The following is a 14,799-nucleotide window of genomic DNA, read 5'->3' on the forward strand; positions in this document are numbered from 1 at the left end:
AAGATAGCAAGAAGGATAGCGGAGGAGGGAAAGTTCTTTACGATAGAGGCGCTGGCCGAGTGTATCTCCCGTGAGGTGATCGTAGAGTGTAACGCAAGGAGGGTGACTGTAGAGATCGACAAGCCTGCTGCCTTGAGGAAGAAGGGAGCCCGGGCTGCAGCTGTTGAGATCACTCGCGATAGAGAGGACTTCATCTTCAGCTCCTTGCCCGAAAACCCCGACCATGGCAAGGCCGTGAAGCAGCATGATGCTGTCTTCCATCAGCTCTCTGCTCAGCATGCGGCAGCGACTGAGCCGATTCAACTGCATCCCAACGTCGCCATGATTGCATTGGGCTCAAACGTTGGGAACAGACCGCAGAACATCCAATCAGCTCTGAAGCTGCTGGAGACGAACAAGTGTCAGGTCCTAGCCACATCCTTCCTCTACGAGTCGCCCGCCTCCTACGTGACCAATCAGCCTTCTTTTGTGAACGCTGCGTGCAAGATCGCGACATCTCACGGGCCCGACGAGCTACTCAAGGTGTTGAAGGTGTGCATGTCAGAATACCCGACGTTCTGTCAGCTGATCAGAGTTTTACATCTCCAGGTCATCGAGAAAGAAGTAGGAAGGCAGGAAAGATTCAGGTGGGGACCTCGAGAGGTCGATCTAGACATCTTATTCTACAATCACTCGGTATGCCGTCAAGTGAAGCTGCTTGCGACAAGTCTCAAGCTCATTGCAGGTCTACGAGAACGCTGACCGGACGCTCACTATTCCCCATCCGCGGGTAAGCTCCCTCCTCCTTCGAGCCCTCCTCCGTCTCTCTCAGACACCTGCTCATCTTCGACCTGTCGAACTTGATTGCTCATGTTCCTCCTCCAGTTGTGCGAGAGAGACTTCGTCCTCGGGCCTATGTGTGATATCGAGCCTGGATGGATCCATCCGGTTCAAAGGAAGCCTGTTGTATCTATCCTCAAGGAATTGCTGCAGAGCCAGAAGGTATGAGCAGCACCTTGTTCTTTCCCAGCACAGAAGCATCCTTGACTCTTACTGGCACCTCAACAGGCCGATCGCTGCACTCTGAGCAGGATCTTTCCTGTGAAACAGAGCGGTTCGAGGTTACAAAAGATGTCAGAGGGAGAGAGTGGAAGTTCAGACTTCATGCCCTTGTCTAGCCGGGGATCTTACACAAGCATCATGGGCATTCTGAACGTCACGCCGGATTCCTTCTCTGATGGAAACAAGTTCTTCGACCTGCAGTCTGCGGTATCTTGCCTCCCCCCCTTCACCTCTGTATCCTCCCTCGTCCCTCTGTACCTCTCTTTCATTTTGTTCCCATCTTCCATTCCCCTTCGCTACCTTCCTTCTGTCAGAACCTCTCGTCCTTCCTTCTAAAACTGATCCACCCTCCCTGACTTCTTCTGCCCATTCTTACGCTCTTGTTATAGCTTCGACAGTTCAAGAACATGGTGGCTGCCGGCGCAGATGTCATCGATATTGGCGGCCAATCTACCCGACCTAATGCCAAATACTTGGAGGCCGAAGAAGAGCTCGAGAGGGTCTTGCCGCTGATAGAGGCAGTGAGAAGAGAAGGTGAGGAGCGGATTGAGGGATGAGTTCTGATGGCCATGGCCAGGGATTGACACCCTAATCTCGATCGATACCTTTCATAGTGCGGTGGCAAAGAAGGCAATAGAAGCTGGGGCAGACATGATCAATGACGTTTCAGGTGGTCTCTTGGACCCCAAAATGCTCGAAGTGGCGGCCGCTCTACATGTAACACGTCTGCCCTTTGTTTCTCTGCCGTGCTGAATTACGCCTTCTCCATGCTCAACCCTCGCCTTGGTTTCCTCCTCTTCTTCCTCTTCTTCCTCCTCCTTCTTTCCTTCTCTCGGCATGTCACTTCCTTTCTCTTTCCCTCTTCTCTCGTTACTTCAGGCTCCCATCTGCCTCATGCACTACAGAGGCAATGCGGCGTCCATGCAAGATCTTTGCAACTATCCTGTGAGAAGTCACTGCCACCCTTGGACTCGCTCATCTCTACGTCCACAGGAAGATCTCGTTGCCGCCGTTGCGTCGGAGTTGCGCAGTCAGTGCAACGCGGCGTTGAAGGCGGGGGTGGTGAGTCGAACAGGAACGAGGTTGTGCTTGCTTGCCTGACGTCCTAACAGCCCAAGTGGAACATTATCGTCGATCCCGGCATTGGCTTCGCAAAGACATCAGAGCAGTCGGTCGCTGTGCTGAGAGACGCGAGAAGGTTTCAGGACCTCACCTCCCCCTTTGGAGATGTTGTACCGCGCGGTAGGTTGAATCCTTGTTCCTCTCCGGCTCACGCGCTATCCTTGCAGTTCCGCGAGTGGAGGAGCTCTCCTTGGATCGATCATTCCCTCTCTTGATCGGGCCCTCTCGCAAGTCCTTCATCGGAAGCATCCTGGAAGAGAAGGACGCGGCTAGTGAGAGGAGGCTCTGGGGGACTGCCGCCTCCTGTACTGCTGCAGTGCAGCAAGGAGCAAACTTCTTGCGGGTTCACGACGTGAAGCAGATGAAAGACGTCGCTGCTATCGCTGATGCAATTTATAGAAGAGGATGAAACTTCACAGGCAGATAAAACCACGCAGAGTGAATCAAGGCTTCAACCCCAAAGAGTCCATGATCTACCGAAGAGAATGTTACGACAGGCTCCTCCTCCTACTGCATCGAACCTTCTTGTAGATCTCTAGAGTCCTCTCAGCGTCTCGCTTGGCATCATTCATGTACTCGTATCCTCTCCTGAAAAAATTCTCAGGACAGATGGAACACGAGGTGGCTCGTACTTGGGTGCGGTGGACGTATCGGCGAAGATGGCTGAGTAAGCGTTTGAGTCGATCTCTTGTAGACTCTTGTCAAACTCCTCGAAGAGGTCGATGTCCACCTGTTGTCATGCATGAGAGCGGGGGGGGCGGCCGGGGGGGGGGGGGGATGAAGGGAGCAGCATGCTGTAGACTGCAATCAGCGCATTCACCTGCTTCCTTAAGAGAGCCTTTCGGATACCGAGCAACGGACTTCTGCTCGCAAACTTACTTGCAGCTCGATGCAGGTGGAAACTTACTTGTTCCCAACCGTACCGACTTGTCGCCTAACGTTATCGCCATTCAGTTCGTCCCCGCTCCCGGCGTACTTGGTCCAGTTCTCTATAAGATCCACTAACGTTGCATAGCCTGCTCAGGAGTTGCTCAGGAATTGATGAGCAGCCCGCGAAATGCCAAGAGCTCACCAGCACGAATCTTCTCATCATCCACATCTTCGGCAAAAGAAGTTGTAGGCATGGCAAGCAGAGTTCCGAGCAAAATCTTGTTCACAGCACTTCGCTGTAGGAGCTTACATGTTTCCTCCGACGACGAGCGAACTGACATCGAGAGAGCGAGCTTCCTCTCTTTGGCAGCACTATGAATAGAAGCTGATGAAATGGAAAGAGGAGGTGACCCTGGGTGACAAGGAGCAAACGCCATCGCTGCTGCTGCGCATGCCAGCACGAGGGTCAGCTTTCCAAGCATGGCGGATGAGGCGCAAAAGCATACGGAAGGGACGAGGCGGGCCTGGAACAATCCCCAATGACTCCAGACTCCACTGACCGTGTGACCGTACTCCGACTGGGTCAAGCGCGGCGGCTCAGTTGACTCCCGGCGCGACGAGTCAGGCGCGGGCCGGGCCCGGCCCGGTCGAGCCGGCAGCTCAGCCGAATGAGTCAACCTGCCAGCCTCCCCGGGCCCAGTGCTGACCGACCGCCACAGGCCGCGGGGGACTCAGAACTCAGACGGTGCGAGCGGCCCGCCGGGCGGCAACCGTGCTACAGTGGCACTGTCGGAAATTAACTTCTGGGGCCCCGCGGGTGCCAGCCTCGGTGATCCGCCTTGCCTTGCGGGCCCAGCACTGCGAAGCCCGCGCCCCCGTGCTTGCAGTGGCGCACTGTCATACTGGCCGCTGCACTTCAAGCGGCTTTGGGATGAGGGCAGGCGGGGGCAGCTTGGATCAACTACTTTTGCTGCACTGCGGCAAGGCGAGGTGTAAACGAGTTTGCAATCAGCATGTGGAAAGCGTGACAGCGACTGGGTGGCAGTATGAGGATCCTCAGGAGTTTGCGGTTGTACCTCACCACCACTGTTTCACATCACAGATCAGGCCCGGAGAGCAGTAAATGAGTTAGCGGGATATTGAAACTTGTATTTCCATATGTGTCAACACCGCAAGTGCGCGCGGGGAGAGGCGGAAGAAGCAAGAGCGGAGCAGTTGATGGGAAAGATCAAGCAAGGAATCGCTACAAGCGAACAAGGAAGTAGCGGGAGCTATGAAAGCAATGAAAGGAAGCGGCACGATAGGAGCAAGGAAAGTCAAGGCCAGGGCCCAAAGCCTCAAGGAAGTCAAGGAGAAGAGGCGGCTTTATTCATACTCCCTTCCTCTCTTAAGCTAGCTCGCTCTAGCCGAGGATCCGGCTAGGTGCCAGCTACGCGCCCTTACATGGGAGCGAAGGTCGGCTCCTGCTCTGGGCTCTTTGCACCACCGCGCTTTCCCTTGAGCATGGGAGCGAAGGTCGGCTCCTGCTCTGGGCTCTTTGCACCACCGCGCTTTCCCTTGAGCATGGTGCTCAAGGTCGGCTCCTGCTCTGGGCTCTTTGCACCACCGCGCTTTCCCTTGAGGATGCTGAACAACATGGCTGCGGTCAGCAAGTCAGGGCTCGAGTCTCAGCACAGCACAGCACAGCATGTCTATGAGAGGCACGGTTGCTCTGGTACTGTCACTACATGCAGTCCTAGCTCCCTCCAACGATCATGCAATGCAACCGCTCATGCCACCCCCCCGTGTACTTGTGAGAGTACTCCATCTACTGATCGTCGTATCCTGTCTCTATCTACTGATCGTCGTATCCTGTCTCTATCTACTGATCGTCGTATCCTGTCTCTATCTACTGATCGTCTTATCCTGTCTTCGACTTCTCATGTCCTCATGTTTCTCTTCGATCTTGTCGTACCTGCTTGACGCGCTTGTGTGAGTTCTGACCCTTCAGGCCTGCCTGAAATACTCTTGGCTGTTGGCGTCGTAGGGGGCTGACATAAGGATGGTCCTAGGAAGTCTAATAGGGGGCAACCATAACAACAACACCGAAGAAAAAAAAAGCGGAATTATTATTATCCAAGCCGGCGCTTCGACTCTCAGTGAAGACCAAACGTATCCGGCCGCGAAGCCCGAGAAGAGAAGGGCGCATATCGTATGTCGTCAGAGAAGGGCGCATATCGTATGTCGTCAGAGAAGGGCGCATATCGTATGTCGTCAGAGAAGGGCGCATATCGTATGTCGTCAGAGAAGAGCGCATATCGTATGTCGTCAGAGAAGGGCGCATATCGTATGTCGTCAGAGAAGGGCGCATATCGTATGTCGTCAGAGAAGGGCGCATATCGTATGTCGTCAGAGAAGGGCGCATATCGTATGTCGTCAGAGAAGGGCGCATATCGTATGTCGTCAGAGAAGAGCGCATATCGTATGTCGTCAGAGAAGGGCGCATATCGTATGTCGTCAGAGAAGGGCGCATATCGTATGTCGTCAGAGAAGGGCGCATATCGTATGTCGTCAGAGAAGGGCGCATATCGTATGTCGTAGCTTCACAGGATGCAGCATGTCTAGCGTGGCAGCCAACGCTCAGAGCACCTCCTCGCTGCACTGTCAAGATAGCAGGTGTAGTGCAGCGATGTGTACTTCTGTTGCGACGCTAGACTTGCATGGCAAACATCCCGAGGACAGATAGAACAGACGCCTGGGTGCTATGGGGAGGAGTGGAGGCAGCGCCGCAGTTCCATGGTGCACGAGCGAGATGAATTTGGTCAAGCCTCATGATGAGCATCTGCAGGGTCACTGCCGAAGTCCTTCGCACACGATAGGAAGCTGTACTCAGGCTGAGTCAATAATATCTCTTGCTCCTTCTACATCCCCCGAGCTGCGCAATTCGATGACGTGAAGGTCCGATAGGGACAGCTCGAGAGACACTGAGGGCAGGGGCAGACTGAAGCAGCTGTCACCTCTCTTGTCGCGTTTAGATGCCAGTTTACACTTACAGCTCTCATTCTGTCCCCGCCGGAGGCTCCTCTGCCCTCGGCCTGTTATGATGGTAGCAGGTGACTTTAGAGCGGCAGGCAAGCAGGGGAAGTTGTACTCACGATGACACAGGAGATGCGTACATGTTCCTGTTGACAATTTCCAGTCCTTGCATCAAGGCATCTGTGAGAGCGCGCGCCTTCGCGGCCTGAGCCTTCTCCTCCTTGATTCTCTCGTTGGTTTCCTCCTCTAGTTGCTGTTCACACGTTGTAACATAAACAGACTGGACATGAATCTCCTCAAGATGTCTTACCCTGATCAGATCAGCCATTTCCTCTCGTATCTTCTGCTGCGCGACAGTACTCTCCACGTCGTTCAGGTCGCTATGCTCGAGAGGCAGCAGGCGATATCTGCAGCAACATGTGAAACGAAGAGCATGCAGCGTAGAGATCACCGTGATTCTTCCTGGATGCCTTGCATTACGTCCTTCTCGTCGTTCAGAATCCTCCATGTGGACAGGAGCTGATCGGGGATCGTCTCGCGAAAGTTGATGTCCTCTTTGAACCGATCCTGCGAGCAGCTTTGGTGGTTGCAATGCACGAATGGTATGGTTGGACCTGACTCACGATGAGCAGACCTTCTTGACATCTTTTGTATAACATTCCAATAAGCAGACATGACCAAGAGTGACAACAGTTTCGATTTACCTGTCGCACTCATGATTGATTTGATTCTGTAGTTCTTTGAGCTGGATTTCAGCGTCGACCTTTTTGTTATGTCATGTCATTCCCAATCCTTGACTCGATGTTGAAAGCATGCACCTCTGCTTGAAATAGTTTTTCAGACGCGATACGAAGCCTTTCTTTCGCTTCATCCAACTCATCTTGCAGAGATTTGAAACTTTTTTGAGTGTCAGTTTGTGGATGCAGCACGGATCGAGACTACCCAGCTTCGACTTGAGATACTAGTTGTCGTTGAACTATGTCCAGCCTTGTACTTAACAGCTTGTCGATTAACATGTCAGACTCTATTCTTTCCTTAATATTCACTGAAAGGTCTTGGTTCAATCCTAGAATCAACACCTGCTTCAGTATGGACAGCAAAGCAGATTTCATTGTATCACTGTCAAGATAGACGATGTTCTTGTCTATCCGATCTTGATCTAGCCTTCTCCTGGCATCTTGGACTCCCTCGAGCTCGTGCAGCACGGGGGCATATTCTTCGGGGAACCTGTTCATGGCATCAGCACAATCAGCCACTGTTGGAGGGCAACATGTAGCGTGATGCTGCTGAATTTCACGGACGAGGCACCTGAGGAGGTGGGAGAAAGGATCTCTGTCACTCGACACGTCGTTGTCCTCCTCCACGCCATCGTTGTAAGACTCCGCGATCGACAACTTTGAGCTCAGCATTGCCAACTTCTTCGGCCCGCCCCGCTCCAACAAGTTTTCCGTTTCCCTCCCTTCTACTACTACTGGAAACTTTGAGTGAAGGAAACCACCCCTGGGGGGGACCCCTGGCCACCCCTCGCCGGAAAGGCACCGAAGTTCAAAGCAAACGGGCCGCACCGGGCCGGCACACGGTGATCGGGGCCACTGGCACTGCTGCAGTGCGGCCGCAGTGGCACTAACCGTGAACCTTTACTCAAAGTTAAATTAAAAATCAGTGAACAGTGAGTCGGACTCAGTCGTGGACCGTACCGTAGTACTGCATCGGACTGTGCTCAGTGCCGCGTGCAGTGCCTGACTCCGGGCGCCGGACACTCGGCCCGGGAACTACCGGAGTCCGCACGGTACGAGTCAGTGGGAAGCCAAGAATCCTCTCAGCCATGATGATTCTTGAAGTGACCGGGCCGAAGGGCCAAGAATCCTCCGACCGGAGTCTGATACTCGAAATACATTGTTTACTTGCAATCTCTATTCATTAGTGTAGTAGTGAATCCTGATCGGATCAACTGAGCAGGGCTAGGTCACTGTCATACACTCTCCGGGCCGGGGAGTCCTGCGGGAAGATTTGATAGTAACGAGCGGCCATGGCTCAGCTTGACATCATTCGTTGACGTGAGCAAGATTCTTATGCAATGTAAAATCAGATCTTCAACATTCATTGTCATAGTCACTTCATGGTGACAGGGTTGAACTGGAAAAACAATTTTTTTTCCTGCCGCCGCATCACAGATTGTGACACAATCCCTTCTTACAAATGCTGATCAAGTCCACTTACAAATGCTGATCATGTCCGTGCTGTATCATCTTTTATCTGCATTCACAGATTGTGACACAATCCCTTCTTACAAATACTAATCAAGTCCATGCTGTATCATCTTTCATCTGCATGATTGTGGATGACTTCTTCCATCTCTTTCCTGCTTTCCTCCTCTACCATGTTCGCAAGGTCCCATCGTGAGGTGCGTTGTACCCCAGAAATCTGTTGATCATCCCCACTTGATTTGGCTGAACCAAATTTCTGAGCCCTCGAGAATTGCTGCTGAAGCTGCTTGCCAAAAGAAACCTTCTGAAAAAGCTTATCAATGTCATGGCGCAAATTGCGGGACTGTTTAGAATCCGCACGCGCCACATAATTTTGATTCTGCATCAATCCAGTGGATCCAAAGGGTTGAGATTGTAACCTACTTATTGCCTGCAGCTTGTATGGATTTACTTCTGCAAGCAAGTGAACAAGGTCGTCTCGCGCCGATTCTTTTTTCACTGCTTCTTGTTTCAATTCATCGAATACTTGAATCAGCTCATCATGCAGCGCTTTGAGGCGTGACTTTGCAATTTCATATCTGTTCTTTGACACTTCCAATGCTAGAGCCTTCCTCAAGTCATTTCTTTGATCTTCTCCAAGTTGTAGCAGTTGAATGGGGGAGTCTTGCTTCGCTCGGTCAATAAATGGTGACACGATGAAGGTACAAACAATCACAGCTATAACTGACGCAAGAACCAACGACAGTCTTCGAAAATATTGCCCCCTTGTCTGGAAAAGCAAAAGTCACAATCCTGAAAAGGAGGGGGAAAAATTCTTCCAGAGAATGCAAAACGTCAAATAGAAAGACAATCAAGGAAAGTTGATGAAAAGTTTGAATGCATACAACTCCAAAATGAAACACGATATCATATCTAGTTGAAATAACACGCAACATTGGAAACGACGATACGATGTAATCCTGTAAAAAAGAGCGCTGAACAAGCACAGGTCACCATCGCTTCCCTTACCCCTTCATCGCTTCGCTGCATCGGCTCCGTCGGCATTTCACACCCAAAATAACTGTCTGTTACAGATTCCCAACGGTTACAGGATTTCTTCAGGACCGGTGGTTTTGTCTGAATTTGTACCCACATGTTTCTGTACTACCTACCCTACCTTTTCGTAGCTCATTTTACTATAACCCGTCCTGGTACAGAGAGTGATCACCAATATGCGGGAAATGCCGAAGCGTCGTCATGGTTGTGCACGATGAGTAGCGCCCACAAGGAGATAACAGGGGCTCTTCTCTGAGGGAAACATCCACATCTCTTCTCCGTTGAGATACGACATCTCCTTCTAATTACGTCGTCAAGGTATATTGGTCCACCTAGCTGGTCAAATACTTCGCATCTGGCAAGTCCCGCGTACTCCGAGACGGGTATCAGAAGAGTCTGTAGTTGCTTCCTGGTTGTATGTAAGAGGGATTGTTGGATCTATTCTTGAAAGAACAAAGTGATCTCAGGTGTAGACCAGCTGCGATCATGAAGCCATCAATCCTCTCAATATGCGCCGCTGGTTTTCTGCTTTCGGCCCTGCTTGTCGTGAACGTGATTCGAACTTTTTCTTCTTCGAGTGCAAGCATTCAAAAGCCCTTAAGGCGAACTTTATTGATGCAGAATGCCGACGAAGGGGCTTCTTCGATCAAACCATGGGTGGATAGCGATAGTGAGCAAGCTTCCTTCATCACTGGCTCACCTGCTACTCAGCCAGCGCTGTTGGTGGACCCAAAGAACAGAATCAGTCATCCTTTAACGGGGGCGAATGCAGAGGCTGCAGAATCCACTTCCGAAGAACCTTATGGCTCCAGCGTAGGCGATGAGTCAGACTCCATGATTGATCTGGGAGACAGCCTTGAGAAACGGCATGAAAAGCAGCCGGACTTTTACCCTGCCAAGGGGGTCAGGCTTTTCCTTCAGATTCAGAAGAAAGTCTCCAGATACCAGAGAGCTCTCACGAAACAAAAGCTGCATAGAATAAGAAACATTGTCCTCAAGTACAAGAATCGGGGGCTGCCTCAATCTCTAGTCGCCTCATCTGGGCCCTCCAGTGCAGCCGGGTCATCTGGCACAGGACCGAGGGGTGCATGGTCAGGGCAGACGTATGCTGCTGCTCCAGACGCCCCCACCGATGATTTTTCAGCCACACCCTGGCAGTTCCCCGGGCAGCCGAATCTTCCATCCAACTTGAAGCGTTCACTTGGACAGGTCCCGGACTTGGTCTCGGACCATCTGCACAATGCAGAATTCGAGGAGATGCTCGACACATGCAAACAGGATGCGAGCTGTGCTGCTTTGATGAGTAAGGGGTTCTGGTGGCTCTTTGGAAAGCCATGGCGGAGGTGCACGTTGACATCAACTTGGGCTTGCAATCCTTATCACTGTGATTCCAATCAGCCTGGTACTACCCAGTGTCGGTACTTGCAAGACAACCCAATACAGGCGTTGGTGGATCTAGATGTACGCTGTTGGGATACTGGGAGGTCGATGTGGCAGTTTTCGATGACTAGGGACGGCTGTCAGGATTACCTGCCGTGGAAGGGAGGCACGGGTGCCCACGAGTACCTTCGTATCGGATATCAATGTCACGGTTGCGGCGGGCACCATTGCCCCTGTGGGCCGCCATGTGTGAACGAGCCAAACTTGACTCCTCGCGGCTGTACTTACCACTGGACTTCGTGCGCGCCAGGATCGGGGCCTGGGAAAAACAGAATGAGCAAGAATTGGGGAGGAAGTGGGGATCTGGGACAGAATGACTGGCTGGCCCACCATGTGGTTCAGTGCCCACCCAACACGTACCTGAGTGAATGGAGGGTGAGCAGAGAAAGATGCCCCTCAGGATTTTTGCGCATTCGCTACCGCTGCTGTGAGAACTACTGGGGGCCCTGCCGCACCTTGTCTACGTCAGGATCCACATCCTCGTGGGCAGACGGGCTGGAAAACCACAACGTCCAATGCGATCCGAGGTACGCGATGGTGACGTGTGATTTTGTTGACTGAGGGGTGATGACCTGTGATTTTGTTAACTGATTGGATGAATAAGGACGGAATCTCTCAACCACTTCCAATGGACCGGAAGCAACTTCGTCTACACCTGCTGCTGCGACAATATTTGCTGTATGCCAGCGTTTGAAGGAGGGCGTGCGAAAAAGCAGGTAATGTTCGTTGTTGCTAACCTCTGCCCTTCCTCTTCTTACGCGCAAGGGATCGCAGATACCCTACTGGCCGTACGGTCTCATCAACCCGATCCATCCGCAAGAGCCACAGCGACCGGATGATGGCGCATGGACACGGTGACCTCGATCTCTCTGGCGCATCATGAGAGCTAATGGGACCTCCGGCGCATTGCAGGAATCCTCCAGATTCTCCAAACTACCTCACCCATGGCAGCGATGTTACCAAACACCCTCGACCGCCGCCCGACGATCCCAACTGGATGAGAGGACATCTGGACCCAACAGATCACCACGAGTAAGTCGTATGCGCATCCTTTGACAACAAAACTGACTTGAGGGTGGCAGATACAGCATATGGAAATCTAACCCAATCGCACAGTTGGAGGCAATATCTAGTCACCTTGATGGGAAACACGATCAAACATGACAGGTCAACCACACATCCCTAAATCACAACTTTTGTTTTGAAGAAAACATGAAAGTATTCCTGGCTCGACCCTCGATTGATTCGAACATTCCCCTTGCTGTGCAGCTGATCGATGTGAACAACTAATGCACCTCTGGTGAAGACGAGCTTAGGCAGTCTGTGCTGACCTCTCTTCATCTACGTACGACAGCGGCGGCATGATTTTCCCGCTCATCTCGACCATTTCGCACGCAAGGAAGAAATGCACCCACATGTGTAATTGTCACGCTAAAACTCCACTATAGCTCCTCACCCCCACCCACTATCGAACTCTGGAAACAGGGGTAGGGGTACTATAGGTCGTATGAAAGGCGTCTAGCAAGGGAGGTAGGGTATATGACCGGTCATTCATCAATACTGTCACCGGTATATGTAGAATGTACCCCTCAGAAAATGTACCCCTATATACCTTTAAAAATTTATTACAAAGAACGGGTCATACTTCATAAAGTACCGGTTACTGTAAATGGGACCCTGCAAGACCTAGGGTGATATACAGACCGGTGGTTAAAAATGCGTCCAGGGTCCTTATGTTTGACTATAATTAGATGCTATAGTCAAGGGACGCATTGATTACAACAATGGCAATCGTGTACATAGTCAATATTTGTATACATTTTTGACTACAACCATGTATATTGGGTCGCTGCGTCCGATGGCGTGGAAGAGTGGATACATGGGCAGCGGCAACGAGAGGAGGAGGGAGAGAGAGAGCAGTGGAGGAGGCAGTAGCAGGCGAGGGAAGTGAGGAGACGGTATGCGCAGAGTGAGGGTGGCCTTGGAGGAGGCGAGAGGAATGGGGGCTGAACGTGAGCATTTATACAAGAGGACGAAGCAGGTGACCTCTTGCGAGGGGCAAGTGAGCGACAGGGTTGAAAGAGCTGGTAGGAAACAAGAGCGAGAGCGGGTTGCATGTTTACTATATCGGAGTACTTTGTTAGAGCTAGCGATGGCGCATAAGTTTTTAGATCTTGTTGGAGTGGTCGCAGGGTTAGCATCCCTGCTATGAGTCACAAAACACCAAAAACTGATATTCAGATTTCAGCTCTGACATTGCCTATTCCAGGCCATCGCTGATATGGTCAATTATCTTTGTGGCCGTGGTGAAATGTCGCCATGGAGCCCTCGTATATGTTCTCTCTTCATCTGAGGCATGCATTGCCAGAAAACAATATACCACAACAATGTTACTTGACGACCTTAACGCTTCATTCGGCGATGCAGAAATGCATCTCAGATCCATGAGCAGTGCAAGTGCCAGCTCAAGTGATTCCCCGCCCGTACATTATGGGAGGCAGGATCTTGGCAGCTTCCAGCCGATCGTGAATGGGAAGTCAGCTAAGTTGTGTGACTTCTGGTCGAGGAATGGCAACTGTGTTCATGGAGAGCACTGTAGGTTCTTGCACGACCCCTCAGTTGCTCCGAGGCCTCTGCAGCTGGACATCAGGTCAAAGAGATCCAGGCCGAACGTTCAAAGTCTCCTGCAGCTTCACAAGGGCAATGACAATGACTTGATCAGCCTGGACTTTCCACCTCCGAACATCAACCTGAATGCGACTTCACCCAACATGATCTTGGCAAACGACACAAGACCTTTTTCCAAGAAGAAGCAGCGAGTTTGCGATTTCTTCCTCAAGTATGGTAACTGCAGACAACAGGAAGCTTGCAGGTTTCTGCACCTTCGACTGGAGGACGTTGTCCAACAAAACGCGTTGCAGATCGTTGCTCCAGAGCATCACAACCATTCCTTTGGTGATTTGCCACAAGGACAATCTGCGCTTCATTCTTTTGAGGTGCAACACAATCACAATTCTCTGGGTAGCAATGTTGGTGGTTCAGATTTCCAACCTCTGCCAGATCTTATTCGATGCGATGATGACGAAGCTGCCCAGTTGTCTCAGAACCAGCCTTTCCGGCATCAGCTCTTGGAAAGCCCGGGAGAGCAAGCACTTGGGCTTGCAGGACAGCGACTTCCCTTCAGTTCTACGGAGAATGGAAGCCCTACTTTCAACATGGAATCCAGGGGGACCAGAGGAGACGGGTTCAAGCGGTATGCCTCCCGAGAAGCTCCAAAGCTCAATTATGAATCGGCCTTTCATGCAATACCCAGGCCCTTGTCATATTTTCCGAGCTCGCAGTTCCCACTCCCGGATACATTCACAGACTCGGACTTTCGGAATTCCTCGGTCAAAGAATTTTCTGCGCTCTGTGGACGGTCTGCAACGCTGCAGCATGACGACGCCCTTTCGTCGATTCCGTTGTGGGCGGAAGAGCCGAGGGCTCAAAGGAACATGCAGGCCAGAAGTGCCACCATGCCGAAGCCATCCTACATACCAGGAGGTAATGAGAACGGTGATGTCAGTGCAGGGAGTCTAACTTCGTTGCTAGTTGCTCGCGCTATGGATGGAAGCATGTGGCTTGTGTCTCCTGATGGATGGGCTGTGTTAAGCGAAGCGTCTAATTCATCCACGATGAATGTTGGCCGGCGACGACTTTGCGATTTCTTTTGTAAGCATGGCAATTGCCGGCATGGCCTTACGTGCTCATTCCTTCATGTCACGGTCAGTGTTTGGGATTTGAGATCAATGGCTAACACTCATTACAGGAAAGTATGCCGGTGGAGGACTACATTGAGGCCAGAACAAGGAAAATGGATCTTTCCAAGTTTCAGTGATCCACTGGAAACTTTCAGAGCTGCTTTGTTTCTCTATCTTTTTCTTCTTTCATGCTCCAGCAGGCAAAGAGGCTTGCATGTAGTACAAGGACGATTTGCATACATAGCTTGAAGAGTTTGGCTCGTGTTATGAAAATTAGTTTCAACTCAAGGCATTCACTCAAACATTATGTACAGCCATCGTATGATATT

General features: G+C 51.4%; 7 protein-coding genes across 7 annotated transcripts; 4 read left to right on the plus strand and 3 right to left on the minus strand.

Annotated features, from left to right (window-relative positions):
* Nucleotides 1-321: 321 nt before the first annotated feature.
* Nucleotides 322-2,572, plus strand: GUITHDRAFT_157785 (hypothetical protein; the record flags this gene model as incomplete). The annotated part of the gene is made up of 12 exons (XM_005832920.1): nt 322-531; nt 589-687; nt 725-769; nt 865-981; nt 1,048-1,100; nt 1,158-1,248; nt 1,431-1,575; nt 1,619-1,758; nt 1,921-1,986; nt 2,035-2,103; nt 2,154-2,283; nt 2,331-2,572. 12 exons carry the CDS (start codon nt 322-324, stop codon nt 2,570-2,572), a joined length of 1,407 nt encoding a protein of 468 aa, XP_005832977.1.
* A 34-nt stretch (nt 2,573-2,606) lies between these two features.
* On the minus strand, nt 2,607-3,515 carry GUITHDRAFT_163075 (hypothetical protein; the record flags this gene model as incomplete). The annotated part of the gene is made up of 6 exons (XM_005832921.1): nt 2,607-2,636; nt 2,685-2,751; nt 2,796-2,893; nt 2,984-3,026; nt 3,071-3,179; nt 3,236-3,515. The coding sequence occupies 6 exons, from the start codon at nt 3,513-3,515 to the stop codon at nt 2,607-2,609; spliced, it is 627 nt and encodes a 208-aa protein (XP_005832978.1).
* Nucleotides 3,516-4,472: 957 nt separating this feature from the next.
* GUITHDRAFT_108040 (hypothetical protein) lies at nt 4,473-5,070 on the minus strand (the record flags this gene model as incomplete). The annotated part of the gene is made up of 3 exons (XM_005832922.1): nt 4,473-4,672; nt 4,926-4,987; nt 5,039-5,070. The coding sequence occupies 3 exons, from the start codon at nt 5,068-5,070 to the stop codon at nt 4,473-4,475; spliced, it is 294 nt and encodes a 97-aa protein (XP_005832979.1).
* Nucleotides 5,071-5,226: 156 nt separating this feature from the next.
* GUITHDRAFT_108041 (hypothetical protein) lies at nt 5,227-5,613 on the plus strand (the record flags this gene model as incomplete). Its single annotated transcript, XM_005832923.1, has 1 exon — nt 5,227-5,613. One exon carries the CDS (start codon nt 5,227-5,229, stop codon nt 5,611-5,613), a length of 387 nt encoding a protein of 128 aa, XP_005832980.1.
* A 268-nt stretch (nt 5,614-5,881) lies between these two features.
* Nucleotides 5,882-7,473, minus strand: GUITHDRAFT_152502 (hypothetical protein). Its single transcript, XM_005832924.1, has 10 exons — nt 7,169-7,473; nt 6,991-7,114; nt 6,867-6,945; nt 6,753-6,811; nt 6,663-6,693; nt 6,500-6,615; nt 6,359-6,455; nt 6,168-6,301; nt 6,060-6,107; nt 5,882-6,013 (listed from the first exon to the last, which is right to left on the minus strand). Exons 1-9 carry the CDS (start codon nt 7,455-7,457, stop codon nt 6,071-6,073), a joined length of 966 nt encoding a protein of 321 aa, XP_005832981.1. The 5' UTR covers nt 7,458-7,473; the 3' UTR covers nt 5,882-6,013; nt 6,060-6,070.
* A 2,303-nt stretch (nt 7,474-9,776) lies between these two features.
* On the plus strand, nt 9,777-11,894 carry GUITHDRAFT_138491 (hypothetical protein; the record flags this gene model as incomplete). Its single annotated transcript, XM_005832925.1, has 5 exons — nt 9,777-11,257; nt 11,335-11,446; nt 11,496-11,584; nt 11,682-11,762; nt 11,813-11,894. 5 exons carry the CDS (start codon nt 9,777-9,779, stop codon nt 11,892-11,894), a joined length of 1,845 nt encoding a protein of 614 aa, XP_005832982.1.
* A 1,280-nt stretch (nt 11,895-13,174) lies between these two features.
* Nucleotides 13,175-14,607, plus strand: GUITHDRAFT_108044 (hypothetical protein; the record flags this gene model as incomplete). Its single annotated transcript, XM_005832926.1, has 3 exons — nt 13,175-14,273; nt 14,322-14,494; nt 14,539-14,607. The coding sequence occupies 3 exons, from the start codon at nt 13,175-13,177 to the stop codon at nt 14,605-14,607; spliced, it is 1,341 nt and encodes a 446-aa protein (XP_005832983.1).
* Between the last annotated feature and the right edge of the window lie 192 nt (nt 14,608-14,799).

Source organism: Guillardia theta (assembly GCF_000315625.1).
Source record: "Guillardia theta CCMP2712 unplaced genomic scaffold GUITHscaffold_32, whole genome shotgun sequence".
NCBI lineage: Eukaryota > Cryptophyceae > Pyrenomonadales > Geminigeraceae > Guillardia > Guillardia theta.

Coding starts and splice junctions, on each gene's coding strand:
- GUITHDRAFT_152502 (XM_005832924.1), bottom strand. CDS start 7,457: ATGCTGAGCTCAAAGTTGTCGATCGCGGAGTCTTACAACGATGGCGTG. Junction 6,694..6,752: donor ATCAATCATGAGTGCGACAG/GTAAATCGAAAC, acceptor GTTATACAAAAG/ATGTCAAGAAGGTCTGCTCA. Junction 6,108..6,167: donor TACGCATCTCCTGTGTCATC/GTGAGTACAACT, acceptor CCATCATAACAG/GCCGAGGGCAGAGGAGCCTC.